This window comes from Corvus brachyrhynchos, unplaced genomic scaffold, assembly GCF_000691975.1.
Source record: "Corvus brachyrhynchos isolate BGI_N302 unplaced genomic scaffold, ASM69197v1 scaffold116, whole genome shotgun sequence".
NCBI classification, from domain to species: Eukaryota; Metazoa; Chordata; class Aves; order Passeriformes; family Corvidae; genus Corvus; species Corvus brachyrhynchos.
The window spans coordinates 4945444-4970275 of record NW_008240221.1 but is presented as its reverse complement, the minus strand read 5'-3'; the positions used below and the strand labels follow the sequence as shown (position 1 = coordinate 4970275).

Here is a 24832-nt window from a genome sequence, read left to right as displayed (position 1 = left end):
CTGGAACTACATCAGATGGAAAATCAAAGGTGGAAATGTTTTAGGAGAGGTTGGAGAATACTGAGGCTGAGTGGGAGGAAGTAAGGGACGAGGGGAAGTTGCTGATGACAACATACCCTGGGGCAGATAGCCCTTGTCTTACCACATGACTGTTTAACTCATGTTTTCATTTTTAGGCTGCTGACTTCTAGGCTACCACATAGGTCTTGCAGACAAAGTGTCAGTGCTCAATACCAGGTGGAAGAGTCAATTCTGCCACTTCACCTTCACCAGCAGAGAAACCCAGAGCTGGGAGCAGCACTTAGCAGGGACTCCATGACTCCACCTGCAGGAGCAGGAACAAACCTGGAGCTAGAAGGAGCTCTTCTGCCACAGACCTCATCCCCAGCAACTACTATCCTTTAAATAGGTATTTTATAGCTAAACACAGCATCAATTTGCAGAAAAAAGATTGGACAGCTTGCTTTCCAAATCAAAACCAACCATCTTCCACAAAAAAAGTAAAAAAAATCATTATCCACAAGTATTGCAAGAGGAGCTTAGATGCATATTATTTAATTGGCAAAAAGTAAAAGATCAGCATTCATTGCAACAATTATTATTTTTTATTTTCTCTTGAAAGAGGCACTGATCGGTACCAAAAAGAAGTAACTTGCTTTGGAGAAGTGTCCCTGGTTTTGATATGCATCACCTGATTTTCTATACAGTTTGAAGGCATGGCCTTGGTCTGGTTTCAGTACCCATGTCACAAATGCCTCCAATTCAAATTTGTCTTTAGCTCATTAAAACACTGTATTTGACCACCCCAAAAATACACTGAGAGTAGGGAGCATATATGGGGCTGGGACTGGTTTTGTCAAGCCTTGCTCTTGCTCTTCAGTTGGTTTTGTAGTTCTCAGTACAGGAGGTGTTTAGACCAACTCAGCCACAGTGGTGCCACTTTTGGAAAGCTGATGATGAGCACCCAGAGGGGCACAGCCACCAAGATGATGTTGTCCTTCACATGGTGAGTCTGAGGGTGAAGGTGACTGCTTTGGGCATGAACAACACTGGCGCCTTGAGTCCCCTCCACTTTGGCATGGGGAAGCCACAAGCGTTACAGGGAAACCACTGGCAAATGAAGGGAGTGCCCTCAAGGGAGCACACTGCAGTCCTGTGTGTCCATGTAGACTTGCAAGTATTGTTACAGTCCCATAAATATTAGACCCTTATTTGCATGTTTCTTGATGCTTACACTGTAGCAACAATTTTCCTCCATCTGTTACTCTTTGCCTGAAGACAAAAGCATTAGCATGCTGAATCCAACCCTTCTTTTTCTCACTCATTTTAGGGAGCTGGTCCCAGTCTTACCCACAGTATTCCCACAAAAAAGAAGTGCCTTCCAGTTATAGTCTCCTCAGTTCATGCTCTTGGAGTGCTTTGCAAAGGACTAATTGGTTCACCCTGCTTTCCTGGTACAAAGCCAACTGCCATGTTCCAGTCCAGAAAGCAGCCGGAAGACAGCAAGGCTGTGCGGTGATTCAGGGAGGGAGAGAAAGGCAGAGACTTTCAGAGCAGCGATGCAGAGACCAGTGCTCCCAGCTGGGTTGTTACCAACACCTTATCACTGCTAGGGATGTGGAGGCTCAGAGTACCTTGAGAACTCAGCAAGTAGTGCATAGGAGCTGAGAAAGGGCAACTGCAGCAGCTCAGTACAAAGAATTCCCAAAGTATTTTACAGGTATTATTTAATCCACCCTGAGATAGCAGTTGCCTACAGTGTGAGTACAGGATTTGGACATTCAGTTGTCTTAAGCATCACCCTTTTATATCTGGCTACTAAGCTCACTAGCTGGCAATCTTGCAAAGCACAGGGTTGCAGTGCTTGAACAGGATAACATGGATGCATTTTTCGGTAAGAACAGAGGTGCTGCTGCCCTTACTGTGAGGGTAAGAAGAAAATCATCTACCACATTTTTAGATTTAAAAAATCCTGCTTAAGAACTCCATTTACTTGCTGTTAACTACAGTTCATCAGCAGCAACAGCATTGCACTGTAACAGCTCAATAAACATTTCTCAGCGATGGTTGTCCCATTTTTCTGCAGTCAAAACACACATTAAACAATTACAGCATCTGACTGAAAAGCAAAAGAAAATCCAACTCGCCAGAGACTGCTGATTTAGGGAAGAGAGATTCCTCCTGCACCCCATGGGATGGTTCCCAAACTCCCCAGCAGTTAGGTGCTATGGGACTCACCTGCTTCTGCCATCTGGGTTTCATTCCTCAGTGGGTTATTTGGGCAGCTTGGTCTAGTGGAAGGTGTCTTTCCAGGGGCAGGATGTTGGAACTAGTTGTCTTTAAGGGTCCCAAGCCATTCTGTCTCTGTGATTGATTCTATGATTATACCTGACTGCAAGCAAAGTGGGGCGTGTTCCTCTGACCGGGTCCAAGGGAGATCCTCCCAGAGATAAGGATGTGGTGACTAATTAGCCGCGCAAAAGCCCACAAGATGGAGCTCAGCTCAAAAAAAATGCATCCAAGAAACCGTGTCGGTCAGAGCCAGGGCAGGAGGAGGAAAGGAGTGAAACGGAAAGCTTTCAAATGAATCCCACATTCCCGATGTTAGACCATAGCATAAGTGAGATGTTATTAGAGAGAACAAATGCAAATAAGAAACTACAAGGAAAAAGTATGTACAAAGTAATAATTAAGATATTGCACAGCTCAAAAAAACCCCAACCAAACAATGCTCTCATCCCATCCATTCACAGACATGGGAAACAGAGGATGTGAGGGTTTTAATACTAGGAAAGCTTCAAAAAGAGCTGGGGTTTTCTTTAATTATTTATTAAGGCTGTTACCTCAAATGTCCTGTCAGCTTCCAGTTTCCTGCTTGGTGCCCAGTCTGAGGCTTGGCTCTTTCAGTAGCTATTACTGTGATGTTTTTTATTCTTCTCTCTTGCTCCTGGGGTTAAGTTTGCCATTGCCAGAGTTTTTGGGGGTTTTTTTGAGTAACTGCATGGAACTGATTTATGCTGCCTTCTGTAGAGCAGATTTGCAGGATTGCTGATGTCAAATGTCAGTGGACACAAGCTGAAACCGGGGAGTCAGTCTGGATGCAAGGAGCAACTTGCTTCGTGGGGACAGCCAGGACTAGTGGGATTGGCCAGGCTCCATCTCCAGAGGCTTTTGAGACCTGACAGGTCAAGGTCTTGAGCAGCCGTGAACTGATCTTGCAATTGATCCTGCTTGGAGCAGAAGCCTCGGCTAGAGACCTCCTGAAGTCCCTTCCAATCCTAGTGTGTCTGTCATCACCCTGCTCCCTAGTGGGTCCGGCAGTGCCATGGGTCTGAGCCCTGCAGCACAGTTCCCTCAGTTCAGCAATGGGGTTTTCCAACACTACCACCTCCTTGGCTGCCTTCCCCTCTATGGGGCTCTGCATGGTGAGGGCTCATGCTCCAGTGCTAAAATGGATCTAAAGGGGCAGCAGCCTCTGAGGAGCTGCTGAAGGGAGAGGACCCACTCCTGCCTCAAAAAAGTTAAAAAGTAGTGGGGAAGAACTGGTAATAGATGCTAAACCAAAGCCACAGTCCGGCTGTTGGAACAAAGGTAAGAGCCTCATCTTGCTCCGTGGCATGAAGAAGATTCCTCACCCAGGAGAGCCCTGAGTGGCTTCTCACCTTCCTGAAGCAGTTTTCCTGTTCACCGGCTGAATATGCTGATTTCTGTTTGCTTCTCCTCCTGGGAGAGCGACAGACACTGGAGGGAGCAAATGGCTTCAAAAGCAGAGACCCATTGCCAGCCTCAGGTTTAGGACACTGGTGTTGTCCTTAGGACAGGGTGGTGGGAGGGCCGCTGGATCCAATAACCATGCCAACACCAGGAGACGCGGAGTGTCCTCCTCCAGGAGAGATGGCTCTCATGAGAAAGGATGCGGTGCAGCCGGCGCGGCCCCACAGAGCCCGCGGGGAGCAGGGCAGAGTGAGCGGCACGGCTGTGACCCCCGAGCTGCCGCCCGGCCGGCCCTGCAGCCGCTATGGCAGCAGCCTTGGAAAGCGCGGGCTAAACGAAGAGACCTTAAAAGATACCTTCTTCTTTGTGGCTCAGAAGAGGAAAGCCACAGAAAAGCAGCGATGTAGACAGAACATAGCCGGAGAAGGTGGCGTGGGTGAGGGCTGAGCGGCGGCGGGCATGGCTAGATGGCAGCAGCAGCCCGCGCTAGGGCCCCGCTTCTCCCGCACCCTGCTGCATCCATCCCCGAACTGCGAGTCTGTCTGCTGCCACCTGCTCCTCAGTAGCTCCGGGACCTTCCCAAGGCTGTGGTTACTGCCCGCACACTACATTTTTGGGAGGAGAGAGGAAATTTCTCTATAACCAGCAAATAAATTGACTGGCCCTGAGGCAAGCTGAGAGGGAAACGGCTTGCTAATATAATTCCTTAAATGTTTGGCTTTTGAGCTTGAGGAAGGATGGTGGGGAGGGAAGATGGTGAGAAGAGGTCAGAGCAGAGAGGCACAGTATACACTGCCCAGGGTGCGTCCCTCCAGGTGGGTTGCCAGCAGCTCCTGGCATCCTTCTGCCCGATGCCACCAAGTCCAGGGGTTTGTGGGACACAACAGAGACTCCCTGAAGTGTCTGCAGCTGATGAGAGATAAGGGCAGGCTGGTAGAGTGAGGGTTCCCTAAAAAAACCTCTGCAGGAGATGAGCCCAGCTGTACCCAGCTCCCTGCACTCCTGACCAGACAAGCGTCCCATGGCTCAAGGAGGACTGGAGACAGGTGTCTTACAGTGCCTATTGCATGTGGGAGGTAGAGGTCACCCCTTACCCAGGGCTGGGCAGATTTATCTGGGTGTGTCCTTAGATCCACCCCAAGACATGCCCTGGGAGAGGCCCTGAGTTTCTTGCACTGCTTGTTGTCTCCTGCAGAAACCACCCTGCTTGGGCAGAGGATACCAGTGGGACTGCAGCAAGGCAGAGCACGTCTCTGCTGCCCTGGCTTCCTGATTCTGTCCCCAGAAATGCACAGGGACACTCTGCAACCATCCTCTGCCATCCTGCCAGCCCCTCTCTGCTTTCTGAGAGCCTGTGCATAGGCAGAAAGGGGAAAAGGAAAGATGAAATGAAAAGGGGAAAAAAGCTACCCTGGTCAAGTTATTTATTACTATGAGCATTAAGTGCTGAATTGCTGGTGCCTAATGAGAGTTTTTTTCTGTGCTGAGCAATACCATGCAATAAAGTACAATTTATCTTTGGGAGAGATGGATGCAGCTGAGCCAGTACGAGACTTGGGACAAAAGAGTATTGACGTCACTCTCAGGAGTCCAGCGGCAGATGTTTAGCATCGTCTCCAGCCTCAGGCCAAAGGTACAAGCCTGGTGCACAAATTGCCAAGGCAAATTCGCTGGCCTGCATTAGCTGTGGGGTCAAGAGGGGCTGATCAAAATGTTCCCTGCCCTCATTAGACAGCTGGGAAGCCACTTGCCACTGCTCAGCATGGGTATGGCTGACACTGTACATGATTTAACCAGGTACCAGCTGCCAAGTAGAGAGTTTAAATTGTCAGGCAAGGAGCTAAGGGCACAGAAACATGGGCACGGAGGCTGCACAGGGGGGACATGCTGTGCCAGAGCAGAGGTGGCAGGTTCTGGAGGCCAGTGTAACCCCACATGACGAGTGTGATGCCCAAGGAACCATTTTACCCAGGTCACTAACATCCTAAACTGTAAGGCTCCCCAAAAGCTTTGTCTTTTAAGGTGAGCACTGAGCTGATATTTTCAGACCTCTATCCAAAGTGATACAAATACCTTTTAAATTCGGACCTCAAAGTCTTTGAATGGTTAGAACTACTGTTTTTTAGACTCCTTGTTCTCTTTTAGTTAATATTAGGTAACTAAACTAAGTTTTAATTAATGGGTAATTTTGCTGCCTCAAAATCAATACAGAGAAAAAATTCTGCAATATTTTGCCTAATCTCTAATGATCCTAAACAATCCTGTACCACCAGCAAACTTCTTTATATCTATCTATCTATCTATCCATCCATCCATCCACACATCCACCCCTTTTCAGACCATTTAAGAATGTGTTACCTCTTCATTCCTGCAGAGATCACAGATTTATCAGGCACAACTTCCATTTGTAAGAGCTCATTTTATCTCTTCCCTTTATGCATCACATTTATCCTAGCATCTTCAATGTCTGTACTTTGCTGTATAAAAGCTGTTTCTACAGATTTTTTTCTGGTTCAGACATGAGGCTTACTGATTTGGAGTTCCTTAGACCATGCCCTGGAATCATTAAAAAAACCCCCAGCTAATAATTTGGTATCGTGTTTGCCTGAGGCTGATTTAAGGAACATTTATCTGTTCTTTGGGTGCACTCAGGTGGCTACCACCTGATCCAAGCAATTTCTTTCTGTTCATTTTAGCAGGCTGTTGGAAAGCCTCTTCTGTGGCATTTCAGGTGGCAGCAGCTCCTCAGCCTGGGTTGCGGTCACCAGTAGCAGCGGTTGCAGCTTTTGATTAAGGAAAAGAAATTAAATAGCTTGGTTCTCACTGCCATGCTTGTGGCATAAACAGTAAAATATCGCTATTCTGGGATGAATTAAAAAAATGCTTGCTACTTTAATATACATGGATAAAGGTAAAAACAAGCCTGAGTCAAATACATTCATTTCAGCTCTTCTCATCTGTATGAAACCCCAGCTTACCCAGGTACTCACTGTGCAACTCCATCCTCTCTTCCAGGACACAACAGGGGGTGCCTGTGGGCTCCAACTCGTTGTAAATCACTAATCAGTCATCCAAGTGACCAGCCAGCCTGGTAAGGCTGTATCAATTCTCTGAAGTACCAACAATCCTCTCAATCCCATGGGCAGAACATGTGAACTTTGAGCTTTATTTCCAGAGGCAAGCCCACCATGCCAACCCCTGCAGCTGGGTCTTAACACCTCCCAACATCACTCTTTTTCACGTTAAAAATAACTTTCTTATTTTTAAGGAAAAGGCATGACCTGGAGGCAAGCTGGAGGGTAAATCTCACTGCTGTTCAACAATATGGATGGCTACATACCATCAGCAGGACAGACTCCCTCACCCTTCGGGGCTACCTTTCAATTAAGCACTGAAATCTCTGAGTTCCAGAAGGTGCTGGGCCATCCAGAAAAATCTACCCATTGTGGCCATGAGCTTCTGGTGCAGGTGAAGAGAGGATGCAGGTGGAGATGACTACAGTGCTCTGGTAATGGCCCCCTACAGCACTCAGAAACTCTTTCCTTCTGTATCATTGTCATGCACAACATGACAACTTTTTCCTGTTTGTGCCCTTTTCCTTCCTACACCCACAGCAGAGAAACCAACTGATCCAAGCTTGGCAGCCACTTCTCAAAAACCCACTAGAAATTAAACCCATTTCCTAGAAGCATGTTTCTCTTATTTAAGGTGCTAATTTGTCCTTATTCCCACAAGGTGAGGAAATGACTAGTGATTGAAGGGTGATTTAAATCACATTACTGAGGAGGGAATCAACTTCAGCAGTGTAGCTTCAGCAAAAGCCTTTAAGACAGAGCTGTGCTGCTGATTGAGGTGAAAATTTTGATTTGACTCAGACTTCAGGACAGAGATGGGAATTGCTCATCCTAGGGAAGAACAAGGCAAACCCAGAGGCAGGACATTTAGCTTTATTCTTAGGAAATGCTTGTGAGTATAAAGCAATGCAGCAAGGAACCACACTACCAGTGCCATCAGCTTTGTGCACCGCTGGCGGCATCAGCCAAGAGGTGGACATTTGCAAGAAAATCCCCTTGCTACCAGTGGCTGCTGCCTGCCCACATGTGCAGCTGCAAGGAGGCTTGCTGAGATTTGTGGGCATGCAAAGCAACCAAGCATGGGCTGCTTTGTCAATTGGTGCTGGCTCAAGCGTGAAAACGAAGTTTAGAAACACATGCCACATAAAAGCACTGAAACTTGTAGCTGGGTGGAAGAGCCTAACAAAGGCAGCTGGCACAGAAGAAACTACAACTAGAAAAATGATGGTGTAAATGCAAGAAACAGCACAAACCTTGCTGGTTGATCACAGAATCACAGAATATCCTGAGCTGCAAGGGACCCACAAGGATCCTCAAGTCCCACTCCCAGTCTTGTACAGGACCATTCCCAAGAGTCACACCATATGCTCAACTGCATTGTCCAAATGCTTCTTGAACTCTGTCAGGCTTGGTGGTGTGAGCTTTGCTTTGGGAATCAGCTACCAGAATATGGAAATTCATCATAATTGTCCTTCACAGTCCACTCTGTCCCTTTCCCCATATTCTAGGTGATGCCAGATTCCACCAAAAAATGCAGGGGAGAGCAAAGCATAAGTGCCTTGAGTGTAACTTTGCTAGACAACTGCTAGAACGGAGCAGAGAAAGAGAAGACTTGGGTCCCTTCCACTGCCTCCTCACCAGACCATCCCGTGGTTGCACTCATGCTGCTGGGCAAGGATATTGTTCCCTTCAAGCATCCTGCCCAGTGTGGGTGCTGTGAACTGTGCAGAGAAGGTGAACATGGGGGGGCTGCAAAATCACCCAAAATGGAAGGTGAGGTTTCAAGCAAGTGGCTTTACTTTGGAAGAAAAAAAAAATTAAACTCCTGGCTCCTTTTTTTTGTGTTGCCATGGCAACTGAGGTGGCCCTGGCCTCTGGTGTGTGGAAAGCATCAGCTGGGTACAATGTGGTGGGCACAGGAGGGGCCACATGGAGGTGCAGCCAGGGTGGCCAGCATCTCCCTCACAGGCACCACAGGAAAGCATCACACTCAAAGGAAAAAAGGGAAAAGACCTTTTTCCCACAGCTTCTAGCAGCAGTGCTGGCAGTTACTAAAGGTCTGAGCAGACTTGGAGTTGGTGATTTTCATCAGTTGAGCAGTCCTGGAGGCTTCACCAATGTGGCTCATGATGCCTTAGTCCCAAAAGACATTGGGATCCTCATGGGAGAGCTGGAGCTCCACAGGGGCCTGCTGGGGGAGCCTTGCTATACACTGCAGCTGTCAGCAGGTCCCACAGGGGACTGGTGGTGACATGCCTGAAAGGTGGCAGATAGCACGAGCAGCTCAATGAGAAGTGGATGTGGAATTCCCTGCCAAGTAGTTCAGAAGGATTCAGCAGCTGCTTTTAAAGCTGACTTAAGCCACTCCCGCATAAAAGTGAAGTTCTTTTCTTACACACGATTATCTTTAGTCCCCAGGGCTCCCCAGGTGGGGCATGGCAGGGCTACGAAAGCCAGTTTCCACAAAGACCACATTTCTCCAGTGTGGTCAGGGTGTCTGGCAGCAGCAGCTCCCTCAGGCATCACTGCACACGATGCTGGTGAGATGGAGGATGGCACAGTGTGGGGTAAACCCTGGCACCTGAAACCCACTTCGAGCACTGGCACTGTCTGCAGCATGCAGGCAGCCCTGCTCCTCAGTGCCACCACACACATGCAATGGCACTACCTGTGTCCTTTAGCAGGCATCAAACCTGCCTGTCGTGAGCCTCACATGTATTAATAATTCATAAGGAAAGCAGCAAAGGAATAACCATGACTGTGCAACACCAACATCTGAATTAGCTGAGTTTATTTTATTTTCTCCAAGGAAAGTGTCCGTAATGTTTGTGTTTTGTTCCTGATCATTAATGGTGTATTAAGGCATAGTCGGTGCACTCACATTTTCCTTGAGGAACCAGCTGCCAGCACTGCGCCTGCTGCCCATGGCATCCGCTCAGCAGTGGAATTTGTCCGGAAAAGGGTCCAGGAAATTATTAAAAAAAAGAATAAAGGGGAAAAATATATGTGTTCAGTTATTGCTGCAGCCGCAAGAGTGGGGTGTTTGCTCACACCAGCTGGGTCTGGTGGGAGGAGGAGAGGTCTCTTCTCCCACTCCCGTTTGGCCACTGCACCTTTGCACTAGAGCAGGGAGCATGATGGTCCCACAGCACAACCCAGAGGGAGCTGGAGACAGGAAGCTTGCTGCTCCTGCCAGCTGCAGGAAATGAGGGCTCAGTGTCCCCAAGAGGATGATGCTCCCCAGCTCCATGTTGTGATGCTCAACACTCACCATTTCCCCTGGCTGCTCCCAAAACAATTTAAAAACCATTCACAATGACATCTTGCTCCTGAATGACTCCAGTGGAAGACAAATTCCAGCTTCAGGCAGAGAATTATCTGTACCTGTTTTGTTTCTCCCTAACCCAGTTCTGTTTCTCCACAAGAGGAGATGGGCCAATATCCTAGAGAGTTAGCTGGCACTCTCCTCTGAGCCTGGGCTTCTCCGTGTTTCTTCAAACAAGCCTGATTTCTCTTATCAGAGAAAGAGGTTGCCTGCCAGATACCTCCTTTGGAGTTCACGACCACTGGTGCAGGCTCAGCACAGTACTGGTTACAACCCAAACCTCACATGGGAGGAACAAGGTGTTTCTTCTTACACGTACCCACAACGGAGACACCAGTGAGACATGGCAGTTTGCATCTTCTTCTTGTGCAAACAAGTCAAGGAAGAATTAGAGGTGCTTTAGTACATAGAAGAAATACACGGCTGCTGTAGGTTTCGGGGGTTCTGGGGTCCAGTCGGGACGGCCGGACGTAGACGGTAATGGATGGAGACGAGAGATCTCTATAGGCAGGTCTCGGGACACAGCCAGTTTATTGTAAAGGGCGTGGGTATTGGAAGAGAGAAGTATGAGAATCGAAGTAGAAGTGAAGAGAGAATGAGAATGTCTGAAGTCCTGGTTACAATACAATAAATCATCTTCTGTACTGAATATTCTAATTGTCACTAACCAATCTAATACAAGATACAAATCCTATAGCATTTACATACAGCCTATAAGAGTTCTTATATTACCATAGAGTGTTACATCTTAACTTCTAAAAACTACTCTTTGGACCCCTTCTGCTGAGCTAGTAGGGTCTGCTCTGACCCTTGGACCTGCCTGCTAGCAGAGGGTATTTTTCAATCAAAAGGGGATTACTTCAGTCGGCCATACCATTGTTTTCTAGTTGTTCAGTAACTAAGACCTGGTATTTCAAAAGTGGCTTTCATTTTGATGTTGCCTGTAGTTTTCATATTCCCAAAATCTTTTGTCAGGCAATCATATTTCCAAGGCTTTCCTGTTTCATCTTCCCCAACAGGCTGCTCTTGTCAGTAAGGACAGGCCTGAGCAGAACCACACACAGCCATAGCATAGTCACAGAATTATGCAATCATTTAGGTTGGAAAAGACCTGTAAGATCGTAGAGTCCACCACTAAACATAGCCACATCTACATTTTGTTTTAATACCTCCAGGGATGATGACTCAACCATTTCCCTGGGCAGCCTGTTCCAATGCTTGATAACCTTTTCAGTGAAGAAATTTTTCCTAATACTCTATCTAAGCCTCCCCTGGTGCAACTTGAGGCCATTTCCTCTCATCCCGTCACTTGTTACTCCTCCCCACCTGGCTACAACCTCCTTTCAGGTAGTTGTAGAGAGCAATAAAATCTCCTCTCAGGCTACTTTTCTCCAGATGTTGCTGAAGAAAATCTGGATTCAATCCTGTGTCGATGTATATATAACCACATTAGGCTTTAAGGATAATATTTATTTCACTTGGAAACTAAAAAGCAAAATGGAAATAGTGACTGGAAAGAACGCTGTGTCCTGACCTGGGAAAAACAAAGTCACGCTGTGGGTGACTTTGACATGGCAGGGCCCTTAGGGCAGGACTTGTCCCTGCTCCTGTTCTCTGCTGCAGTGCAACCCCATCCCCAGGGCTGGGAAAGAGCAGGCACAGCCAAGTGCCAAGGAAAAACAGGCTCCCTTGCTCACACCTCATTTCCTGCAGAACGGCCTGGGTGACACTGCAGAGGCAAATTTCACCCAGGGTGTAATTTGTCATCTTTGCTGTAATATATCTGTGACCAACTTGGATTTTAGAGTGTGACCTGCCTTCTGCACTAAGTTCCCATATTGCTGCATGGAACAGTTTATGCAAAGGAAAAAAGAAGTTAAGGCAAAGGAAGCAAAACAGTTGCTCTGTTTTGGAAAGGTAAAAAAATGGTGGGGTGAGAGCCCTGGTAGCACAGCTGTGAGCAGAGGTTTAGTGATGCAGCTCCCAGTGCCAGGTACAAGGTAGAGAAGACACTAAAGATGTGTTCAAAGCTACAGTCCCACAGGCAGGGAGGGTTTGAGGGAGCTGACCGTTATCCATGGTGTCAGTCCCAACCCGCCCAAGCACCAGCAGCTCCAAACACAAAGGTGTGGGAATATGCGTGGAGAGGAGCAAGGAGGGGATCCTGCTTCTCACCTTCACGTGAGAGACAATTCCCTCTAGTGACAGCCCAATCGATACAGATTTTGTTTATGATAAATTGTTCCTCCATCAGGAAGAGCCAGCTTGCTCTTAAAATAACCCACCCAACTGGTGGTCGTGACCTTGCCCGTCTGTCCTCGAAGACATCAAGCAGCTGCCATGACAGCTCCTTGCCTCCTTCTGGCAGTGGCTTCTGACTCGTGTGACATGGTTGAAAGCCTGGGATTAACCCAACCCTCTGGTGATGCACTGGTTGCCCTTTAGCCACAGTGAACACGAGAGTGTTTGGAAGTGTGTCTGCCTCCAAACCATCACACTGGGTACAGGTGGGCAACAGCTAAGGTCTGCTTGCAGGCACACTGCTCCCAGCGATACAGGCACGTCTCCAAAGCTCCTACAAAGAGATGCTCTGCTCTCCTCTCCCACCCTTTTCCTTCTTTTCAATAAAGCATCTCTCCTCCCAAAAGAGATAACAGCAATTATCAGGTTCATCAGCACTGTATCTGCCATGGTGCAGCCTGGGGAGCTCAAAATGCCAGTCTGCCCACTGGACCATTAAAGTCAACGGCTGTTCCTAACCTTTAAATATGAATAGAGGGTGCCCTGCATAATGGATCGAGGACTATCCATGGAGACCATCTGCCCCGTGCTTGCAGAAATGCTCATGTTGTTCTTCACAAGAGTTTATTACTCAGAGGCCAATGCTAAAAATATATTGCAAAGGACCTGTTTTAAAAACAAATGGCCAATTCAAACTTGGCAAGGGAGACACAAAAGACTGAACCCAAGCACCTCCATCACCCACACTGGAGTTAGGCTGCAACCAGACAGCTTTTAACTTAATCTGAAAGGCAGTGACATAATTTTGAATTAGTTTAACAAGACCTGCAATTCATACAGAAAAACCTGAATTTATGTAGCAATTAGCCAGAGCTTTCAGAGCATTAGATATCTCCATGGCAAGAAAATAATCACATAGGTTATTAAAGTGAGGTAAAAATGGACACAGTGGTGAGATTTTTTTGTGTTAAATTACTTTTGCTAAGTTAGACTCCATTTTTGACTAAAAATACAATTCACAAAAACACTTAAGTCACTTAATGAGTTGAAATTTTCTATTAATCACTTGGACTTCATTTCCCAAGTGATTAACCCCTCTACACAACAGTCCCTCTACGAAAGACATTCCTGGGAGCCCAACAAGCAGTAAAGCTCTCTTAGCTTTTCATTGATTACTGCATCAGTTTTGAACTCTGCCTGTATCAATATTCAAATGACATTCTGGAGAAGGAGCCTGGAAATTGCTCTCCCCTCTGAGTCCTCGTTACCGGTAAGGAAAGCAGAGACATCCTTCAAGCCAAGATGATCAAAGTTACCCAGTGACTGTGGATGCACAACCTCAGCCTCTGAAGCAGGTCTGATTTTAAGAGAGCTGCTTGGCAGCAGCAGATAAAATCCTTTCCAGTACTTAGATGGCCTTTTAATTAAAAGATTCCCCATATCAGAAGCCGCCTTTAAAAAGCTCAGCCTGGTTGGGCTTCAGAGCATCTCTCATTTTCCCCGGAATGCCATGCATGACCACCTTTCCTGGGCATCTTCCTTCACTTCTTCCTGAAAGGCAAGCTGGGAGCATCTTACTCACATAATTTGTGCCAGTCCCAGTGTGAAATAATATCATCCTCCCCTGAAGAGAAGAAACTCCCTAAACGCTATGAAAACAGTGAGGAATAACAAAAAAAAAAACCAAACAAACAAACAAAAAAACAAACCAAAACCCACAAATCTGGGATTGGAAAATTTAAAGAGGCAAAGATGGAAGAAATTGGGTCCGATGAAGCAGGACACAATCCTGGTGTCTGCACAGGGCTGTGCAGGGGCTTGTCAGACCATGGTAGGCAGCAAACTGCATCATGGATACCCTGGCCCATTTCAGAGAAAAAATTATAACATCAAAGAAAGGGGAACTTTCTGTCCTCTAAAATTCAGATTCTTTCACTTTCTTTCTGCAAAAACAAGGTCAAAATAAGCTTCTGTAAGGAGATTTTTTTTCACCCCAAATGAGAAGACTTTGGGCTTTGTTAATCAGCTACTTAAACATGCTATTCACTACAGACAGCAGTGGAAACCAGAAGAAGTGAGATGCCAGGAAAAGGCATCTAATATTTCCACTTAGAGGAGCAAATGAATGACGACAGAGGAAGTGCTGCATTTATGAATGCTACAGCAAAAGAGTTTTTACATCTTTGGTACCCAGGATATCATGCAATGCTTGACTGGAAATATGCCTGACTCATTTAAGATTGCACAAACAAGATTCAAATGTTGTGGTCCACCTCAGAGGTACCATCCCGGGACAAGGTCAGACACATTTTTTCACACTCTCCTGAATACAGAAATGATAAAGCCCATGGTGGCCAATTCACATCTGAACAGCTGCTTTTGGACCCAGCCCATGCAAGAAGAGTCACTAGCGTAAGAACATCTGCAGCATCTCTAACACCACAGCATCTTCTGGCAGACAGACTGACAGCATGAACACAAACAGGCTGGATACAGGCTATCAGCAACCATGGAATTACATTTTTTTCAATAGCTGGGCTCGCCCTGAGAAAGCAGGCAAGCTTCTGATTAACATCCCTCTTAGGGTGTTTTGGTTGAAAGGACTGTTGGTTTAATTGCTCAAATTTTAATTTCCAGGGGAAAAAAAAGAACACACTCTTTTGCTTGGCAGCACTGACACAAGTTTGTTTAGTAGAACCAAGTCCGACTAAATGTATTTCCACTTGGATATTGCAACCATTCCTGTCTCTTAATATTTTAATCATGTAACCACTACTAGAACATTCTACACAGCAAAAATCCCTTCATTACATGCTCAGCATTAACCTCAGGCCAAATAATTTGTTGATACTTCATTTTGCAGAGAGGGCAGGCTTATGCAGCTGCTTGCAGACCTGATCAAAGTGGAGAAAACTGCTTCCCGTGCTACCAGTGTCAAACGTTAGTCCAACAGCAAGTACCTGGTACCTGTCAGGAGTTTTATTTTGTAAAGCTGTGGTCACAGTAGCCCAGCCAACAGGGTCAGCAGTTTTTCCTTCATTGCCTTGAGCTGCTCCACATCCAGCAGAAATTGAGCTGTCTTTACCCTGGATTCAGCTGGGATGGAGCTGGATCCCACAGGCACTAACACCACAGCATTAACCCAGCCACAACAGTCGGTTCCCAAAATCCCTACATACTTACTAGGCAACATGTCTTGGACAAGACTGGGAGACGCTGGGCAGAGAGCCATCCATGCCCTTCCCCAAATACCTGACACTAGGAACTTGGTGCATGGTTTAGACCAAGACAGGCAGTGACAAGAAAAGTAGTCTTTTATTTCAATTAATATTTCTTGGCATTAGGCAGATATTAAATAACACTGGAATGCACAAGACTATTAACATATCGACAGCAAAAGGGAGGAGGTGTAGCCAAGTCGAGAACAGCAGTGCCAGTCACGTCACCTCGGGGCACTCAAAAGCCATTTAATGCAGCAACCACCATAAAGTAGGACTCCACTGAGAAATACAAAATGAGGATGAACTCCTTTCAGGTCTTTTGTTAAGACAGTAATGCTGGAATGACTGACAGTGAAAATGAACAAATATTTCCATTCAGGAATTAAACAGAGTGAAATATCCACAAACTGCTAGTCATGCATTTCTTTTGGAACAGCAATTTGCTAATGCATAAATATCACAAAAAAACAATCTCCAAGATTTGAATAAATCACAGACGACTAGAAGAAACAAAGCTTGAATTCTATTTTATGCCTTAAATAGATGACCTAAATATTTAAAATTTTACTTCACCATATATATATAATTTATATATATATTAAAAGAAAGTAAAGACCATTAGATAAGTGCAAGCAATTTTCCTCAAAAAGAAAATTGGAACCATGCCCAGGAAAGCTGCTTTTTTTTTTTCTTTTTCTTTTTTTTTTTTTTTTTTTTTTTTTTTTTTAAACTTTCCGCTCCATTCCTTCCACTTTTTTTTCCTTTTTTTTTTTTCATCATAGTAATTTCTGAAGCAAAATAAATTATCTACCGTCTGCTATTTTGGGTAAAAGTCCTACCTAGCATCTTCTTGGGAACTACGGGAACATCACCTTTCTTATGGACTAAGTGGTATCTCACCAGCCATCGAACTCTCTCGTAGCTGCATGTAAACATACCTTTCAATTAATGTTTAAAATGTGCAGAGTGAATTGTAACATTACGGGGAAGCAGAAACGGAGCTGCCGCAGGAGAACTGCACTGGTGTCAGTGGGGGGAGCGAGGGCTGGTTCGCTCGGACACACACACACACACACAATCTGGCAACGGGATCTTATCCGCAAAGTGTGGAGGGATGGTTGAGAAGGCATCCGTTTGCGAGCAAAGCTTGAAGGACACAAGCCGAGATTCTCTGAGCACACTGTCCACTTTCATCAGAATTGACTCGCGCTACTGGGGTCGCACTGTAACAACCGCACGATGGAGGGATCGCTCTTGGCACCTTTGATGAACTCTTCCAGCGACAGCTTACCTGGCGGGGAGGAAAACCAAAATGGAAGCAATTTTTTAAAGTCAGTTGTTGCTGCCACTATTGCTGTAGCAAAGAACCTTTCCTCACAGAGGCAATATAACATCTATTTAATCTATCGCAAAGGCATTGAGGGGAATTTAGTGCAATGCACAGCAGCTAAATCCTACTCAAGCCTTTAAGCCCAAATGCATTTTTCTTCTGCAAAACAATCCAGCATAATAATTGCTATTTCTTTATTTAAAAAGACAGTCCCAAATCGAAAAATAACTGTTCTGGTATCATTTGGCAGCTTTTTGCTCAGAACCAGACTATACAAATGACATGACACACAAACACAATTATGGTACCTGAACACATGTATGCTTTGAAATGATGCTTGTATTACTACAACATTTTAAACCTAAATATTCCAAATATCCCTACTTTGTCCTCTTGTTTCTTGTGACACATAGGGCTGAGCAGTGATGGCTTCTCTGGCACCTACAAGGTTGGACGGGGTTCTGAGCAACCTGATCTAGTTCAACATCTCCCTGCTCATTGCAGGGGTGTTGGGCCAGATGACCTTTGACGGGCCCTTCCAACCCTAACTATTCCATGATTCCATGACTCTGCAAGTCAGTTGCTGTGCCCTGCTGGGTGTACAGGAACAGGACAGGTTTTGTTTTTTCTTTTTTTTTTTCAAGAAAAGCTAGCCCTGGGGGGGCTTGCCACCTACTGCTATGTGTTCCTCCTGGGCACTTCTGGTTTATACATCTTCAGTTTAGGCCAGAGGAGCCAACTTGCATGGACCCTGTAACAGTCTGAGGGTCTGAAAAATGACCTCTGGAGGAGCAACCACCCCAGCGTCCCCTGCCTCCAACAGTCCCATGGAATGGCATGACACAGCGTGGTACAGCAAGGAGGAAATATTCCATCTGGTCTTTCAGACCTCATCCTCGGGTCACCCTGGCAGATTTTTCCCAAGCTCAGGACCACTCCCCTGCAGAAATACCATCAGGAGCCCATGAGCAGCCTCTGTCTTGCCTGCTACCACCAATACCCTCCAGCTCCAGCACTCTGAACCATGGCAGAAATAGGACATGGCAATATTAGTGAAAAATGAAACAATTTTCCCTATGAAGAGGAGGACACAGGCATTCTGTATCCCTGACATCACGTCTAGTGATCTCCCATGTAGCTTGTGCATTCAGCACAACGTACCCTACCCTCACACAACACCCCAGGGCCATCCTTACCCACCCCAACCTGCCGTGCTTGAGACAGGACCCACATCTTGCACTTGGGAGGTGCCTGCTGCCACTTTTGGCCACATGCATCCAAAGAGAGAGAGGCACCAGCTCACTGTGCCAGTTTTCACCAGCCCCAGGATGCTACCAGCTTGTTGTGGGGACAGAAGAGGAATGACCGTGGTGGCCAGCACCCAAAACAGGTTGAACACGGAGGAACTCCTTTCCCAAGTAAGCAAGAGGTTGAGAGGAAATGGCCTCAAGTTGCACCAAGGAAGGTTTAGATTGGATATTAGGAAAAACTTCTTTACCAAAAGGGTTCTCAAGTATTGGAACAGACTGCCCAGGGCATTTAAAAGACATGTAGATGTGGCACTTAGGGACATGGTTTAGTGGTGGGTTTGGCCATTTTGGGTTAACAACTTGACTAGATGATCGTAGAGGTCTTTTCCAACCCAAAAGATTCTGTGATTCCATGAATGAGCAAGCCTTCCTCTTGCAGAAATTACAGGAGCTCGAAAACCTGTGGCACACTAATTTCTGGCTTTTGAGCTAATGTTCCCAAACCAAGAGTCTTTAACAAAAAAGAGCTCTCCTAACTATCAGGATATTTATTAGTTTGTCCCTTTCCTTGCATTATTTAAAAGCAAAGCCCAAATCATAATCCATCTGCAATGCTCAACAGTCAGGGAAGAAAATTTTTCTAGCCACCAGACACACATGTGCAGATGTTATTCCTTGGCACTGCATGTCTTGCAGGGCTGGTATTTTACTGGGAATAGGATGATTTTATTTCAGCAACAAAGTGCAACAGATGGAGGATGTATAGATATATAGCAGATTTTGTGTCCACTACTCTGTTATGCATCTGCACACACTGCTACTTTCCGCAGACCAAAAATATTTTAATCATGTTATTTTAGGGCCCTCCACACGTCAAGCCAGGGGATGAAGTGCTAGTTTGGATGAAGTCAAAGGTAAAATACTTGAGGATTTCAGCAAGGCCAGGAATTTGCCCTGGGGACTGCAGCAACAGACACCAAAATGCAGCCATAAAAGTCTCTTAAATAAAAATCCTTCTGAACATAAGATAGCATTTTTTAGGTCTCCATATCTCAGTGCTAGAACCAAATCTTTGCTCTCACAGAGCATATCATTAGGACACAGCTCCTGATTTTGATGTGAGCAGTTGCCACCTCAGCCGCTGACAGGGTAATTCCCAGGGAAAACTCCACCTCAACTGGGAATAGAGGAAACATGTCATCAGGCTGATGAGCAGAGGAAATTGATCATTTTTTGCCAGTATTTTTCAAGCCCAAGGAAATGAGCCAGCTCAGGTGGAGGGGTTGTGACAGGTACACTGTCAGTAATTTATCAAGGAGCTCCACAACCTGTCTTGGGAGCTGCTACATCCCCCTGACGCTCATAGTGCAACAGAGGTGTGTGAACATATACATATGTATATATGCCATAAACATGCAGAGAAAATAAGTATTATGGACCCATGGGAATTTTTGTTTTCAGGTGCCCACATTCAGGAGCCGTGTTACTGATGACAGGCCCAGGAGTGCAACTCTATCAAGGGCAATGGGAGCAAAACCTTGCGCCAAGTTTGTGCTATGCCCAGAGAAAATAACCCAAAGACAATGGACTAGGGAATTTCAGAGGAGCCTTTGCAGAAGGGGATTCACCCATAAAATGTTAGGGAAGGACTGGTCCCCTCCCAGCCCCCAGGAGGAAAAGTCACCCTGTGCTCATTGCTCAGTTATTCACCCTATTTGCCATGGACCAAAGATGCTCAACGAGGTCAGGCAGAGACCAAAGGCACCAGTGGGGACATCCCTGCCCTCTCTCCCCTCTCCCCAAATTCTGCCATCTACCAAGGCTGGGCTAGAAAACCTCTGTTTCTAGAGCCTAGGGAGGGGTGCCAGTGGCAATCCTACCGTCATTGTTTGTGTCCATCTGTCTGAAGATCTTGTCTGTTCGCTTCTCAGGAGTGGATTCATCCTCTGGCATTTTCATTACTGATGAAACCATTTTGTAAATTGCCTGAGCATTAAAAAAAATGTTAAAAGAAAAGAGATATAAGAAAAACACAACCCAAATGATAAAGCATGGGACAGAGAAAAAGAATTTAAGCCTGTAGCAGTAAAAAAAGGCAGCTGACCCTGGCAGGCAGCTGCAGAACCTTATAAACCAAAATGAATGGGAATTTCTGACTGCAGCTTTTTATTCTCCTTTCTTGTACTCATTCATACTTCAAAAGAAGCGCTGGGTCAGTTTAACTGAAAGTCAGGGTCTAGATTAATGTATGAGCAAGACTGGGCTAAAATACAAGAGGCAATGGTGTGCAACCCTCTCTTCTGCAGCTGGGCTGAGCCATCACCATCCACCCAGTTACAGGTATGCATGTGGGGTGTTACATGGATTATGGTGAATATGAATATAGAGCAATAGATGTGTTTTTTCTTCATGGATGGGTAAGGAAATGCATCTTCAGATTTACAAGAACATGAATAATGATGAGACCTCTTTAGAGTGTCTGCAGTCCTACCCTTCCACCTAAATTATCCCACCTCAGCCAGGAGGACCAAGTGTCAGGGCACTGGCTGATGCATGACTCCCTTGCACTGCACAGGACACACATCTCAGCTGCACAGTGTGTCCTCTGCCTTCAGGAGACAGACACACTACAGCCTTTCATCCAGAGTTCACATTGACTCAGATTTGAAGATTAAAAGCACTAATTTTGAGATTAATCAGGTCAGTAGAATTGGCATTTAGGGTTTTTTGATCCCATGAACATCACACTAAGAAACCCCCAGGGAGAGCTGCAGAATTTTGGCTGCAGGCCAGCTACACAAGTGCTTTGTTCATGTCTCAGGCCCTTTCCTCATCTGCATCTTGTAGGTCCCACCATCTGTCTCTTTGGGTACAATGGGCTCAGGAACCTGCCTGGGGCAGGAGTGAGCCAGCTCAGCAGATCCCTCATCTCCAGCTCCAGCTGTCTGACGGCGAAGCGGTTACAGCAACACAAATAAGATGTCCAATAGAGATAATGCCTCACCTGCACTATTTCTAGCATTTCCCCACGGCTGATGTACCCATTGCCATCCAGGTCATACATACTGAACGCCCACTTCAGCTTCTGTTCCAGCTTGCCCCGGGAGGTGACGCTCAGGGCGATGATGAATTCCCTAAAGTCAATTGTCCCGTCGCCGTTAGTGTCAAAGGTGCGGAAGACGTGCTCCGCAAACTTCGACGCATCGCCATAGGGAAAAAAATTTGCATATATTTTTTTAAACTCTTCAACAGTCAAATGGCCCGTGGGGCAATCTTTTAGGAAGCCCTTGTACCACTCCTGCAGCTCGTGGTCTGTGAACTCAGTGTTCTCACGCAGGTCCTGGAGCACCTCGGGGCGCAGCTTGCTGTTCTGCTTCCCCATCCTCTTCTGGGTCCGGGTTCAGCATTCAAAGCAAGAGAAAATCTGCCTGAACTCCAGCCCCACTGGGCAGAGAGGGGCTGGGGAGAGGTAGAACCCTGTGAGAAACACAGACCCCCTGGGGAAAGGGGGAAAGAGGAGAAAAAGGATGCTATAAATCACCAGGGAAAACCTCATTTAATTTGGCTTCCTTTCCTCTCCTCTAGGCTCTCCCAGTGATTAATATGCTGTGGAAGGGAGGGTAGTTTGGGAGGAACTATTTGAGAAATATTAATTTTTATTATTAATCCTTTTTATATGGGAAATAATAAAGATCTGTATTTTATTTCTCTGCTACAACCCCACCCCTCCATCACATGGCTTGCGATGCCCAGCTCTGGATTCCTCCACAGGCTGATCTGCTGCGATGACTGAGCGGGAGCAGGCAGGGACAGCAGCAGACAGCAGCAGCAAAGAAAAATTCATCTATTCAAAAGTGAAAGTAAATGCAGCTGAACAAGAAGCAGGAAGGGCAGGTGGCTCCGTGCCAGTCACGTTTGCATTGTCCGGATGTTCTTTGAAACTCTTTGGCTTACACAGCTTCTCCTCCCTCCCTGTATCCCTTGCCCCACAGCAGTGGGGGCTTGCCCCTGTGTGGTGGGGCTTGGCTGGTGCTCCTTGTGGCACCTGAGGGTCACAGAAGGGTGCAGCAAGGGTAAGCTCAGCACAGCCCATGCTCAACAGCGGCACCCCAAAAGACTTCTCCCTCTTTGTTCCAACTGTGGAGGCAGCATGAGCAGATGGATCACTGTGACAGCAGCACCAGCACAAGGTGCTTTCCAGCCTTCCCAGACAATCAGAGAGCAGGGCTTTCTAAAGAAAAATGTTTAGCAGAACAACTCTTGTCAGGTTTACTGGGGTTTATGCTTTTAGAGAAGCTTATTCAGTAGGTTCAATATTCTGCCACAAGGGCGAAAATGCATTTAAATTCAGGATTTCATCAGGATGTCAGGAGAAGGCTGGGTCTGTCCTCTCCCTTGACAATACCCACGTTGTGCCACTCAAGGTGAGACTGCCCAGCAACAGGAGAGCTCCTTCGGCAAAATGAAAGATGGTCAGTCCGCACTTAAGCAACAACAGGAAAAAACCAAAACCTTGGTAATTTCTGGCTTTTATCCCTTGCAGTCTTTCATGGCTACCTAGCAATATCAAACTGTGCTGCCAAGCTAGAGGCTGAGCTGCTTGTCCTTCCCCAAATTCAAGAAGTTTATTCACAAGTGTGCACAAAGTCACATCCAAACCTCTGTGACTGGTTTGTATAAATGATATTACTCTGCACAGACTGTTGTGCCTGCTGGGTTCGCTCAGAAGACAGGTTAGTAACAGGCCAGCACTGCAGACTACCTGGAAACTGCAAGAGCTGAGCAGCAAAGCATGCAGAGACCAGGAAAAATGGGCTAAGCACTTCCCAGAGAGTAAAAATTCCAGGCATGCATAAGAACCCAAAAAAAATTTAAAATGCTAAAGGTCAGCAAAAAATAAGTTGCTCTACAGCAGAATGTAAGCTTGTTTTATTTGTATTCCACTTAGTCGGTGCACTGCCTCAGCAATGTAAAAAATCCACATCCTGCTCTGTGGCTTAATGCTCGGAGACAAAACCCAGCCAGCTGCTCGTTAGTTCAGTGCATTGGGCTTAACGGAAAACTCTGCTATCATTAGCACTTCTGTTTGCAAGAAAAGCTGCCAATATTTCAACTCCAAAGCTTTCTTTTTGTCCATTATACTGCAGAGTTTTCTCGACATACCTGACATACCTCTGCTTGCCCCCAACACGCAGGGATGCTACAGCTCCTGGTCCCTGCCAGCATCACCCCTAGGAGAACATCAGGCTGCCCTCCAGTTAAACCACTAACTCTAAGCTACTGCCACAGCCTTTCCATCTTTGAATCTTCTCTGCTCCAGATAGTCATCCATGCAGTAGTGCTGAGGGTGGAAAACACAATATTCTACTCTGCTGAAGTCAATTTGCAGAAAAGAGCAGCTTGGAGCAAATAATGGATCAGATGTGGTCCTTCTTTTTAAAGAGCAGAAATCGTAACAGTATGTTCCTGTCCTTGGGTGAGGAGGTGCCTTCAGTTTCCACTGAACTCCTTCAGTAAACCCCTTCACTCCATGATTCCCAGGTGCTTTGTAAGAACTAGTGTCTGGGTCGAAAAGCAGTCCCTGCCTCACCAACCACTGCCACAGAATTCCCTGAGAGAGGGACAGGAGGAACAGTAGAGCCCACTTAATGCAGGAGCTGGGCTTTAAGCAGAAATTACCTCAGCTTTACTGACGCGCAGGGTTAAGGACTGCAAAACTTTCAACTGGTAGTTAAAAGAGGTTTGAGAAGGTTTAATGTAATTTCTCCCTGTTCCTGTAATACCTTTATTATTTCTGTTGCCTTAAAAGTAGAGACCCCTAGACAACAAAGAGATAAGGTGATAATTCCACTTACTACATTTCACTGCTTCTCCTAGTGGTAGATTCATCCTGTTTGAAGAGATGCTCATTAAATATCAGCTTCAAAAGCTTTATACTCAAGCAACCTTTGCATTCAAAAGATTACTGGCTATTTCAACCCTTCCTCCTCTTTCACATCGTGTTGTAGCAGAAAATGTGCAATGCTCTGAACACAACCTTTTTTTGCATATGAGCTTTCTGAAAGGCTTCATAACTTGCTCAGCCCAAATGCAATCCTCCAGTTGTAACCAATTTGATGTGAATAATTAAATAACCAACATTAACATTAATTTATTAAAGCCCATCTAAAAAAACAGCTTTGATGTAAATTGTCTTGCAGGTAGCTCCTTCAAAATGAAATGCCTAAATATCTCATTAATCATGACAGCAACCCCTGCTGCTGGCATCCAACTGACATTTCATTCGATTGCTATAAAATGCTTTCATCAAATCACTTTCCAGAGGCTCAGCAGCTGATTTAGCCACAAGACCACTCAGAGGATGGCTGCTAATGGAAATCACAGGGAGCAGGGCTGGGATGGTCTGGTCAGTCCTGTGATTAGGGCTGTGTTTTGTTGGTTTTTTTTTTTTTTTAACCGGCTAAGTCACTTGTTGCAGTGGGTGTAGAAGGCAAGACAGGAGAGACATCCTTGCACCCAACGTTGCCCTGGGCAGTTAGCAGAGACCTAATTCTGGCACAGCCTGCCTTTCCCTCATTTTCCATCACACCAGGGTGAAATCCAAGGAAGCAATGCCACGTACACCGCAGCAAGGTCTGTCCCTGCTTACCTTGATGAGCAAAAGCCCTCAGAGCATC

The 24832-nt window shown here is 46.0% G+C and overlaps 1 protein-coding gene across 2 annotated transcripts in view; it reads right to left on the bottom strand.

The window, feature by feature from the left end:
- Window positions 1-15650: 15650 nt before the first annotated feature.
- The window catches only part of HPCAL1 (hippocalcin like 1), a 49853-nt gene continuing 40671 nt past the window's right edge, over window positions 15651-24832 (bottom strand). For both annotated transcript variants that reach the window (XM_008641773.2, XM_017745046.1), the window contains exons 2-4: window positions 21160-21562; window positions 20036-20141; window positions 15651-16866 (exon numbers count right to left, since the gene is read on the bottom strand). In XM_008641773.2, the coding sequence (XP_008639995.1) occupies window positions 16769-16866; window positions 20036-20141; window positions 21160-21537 (582 nt within the window). In that variant the 5' untranslated portion in view covers window positions 21538-21562 and the 3' untranslated portion in view covers window positions 15651-16768. The remainder of the gene's footprint in view (window positions 16867-20035; window positions 20142-21159; window positions 21563-24832) is intronic.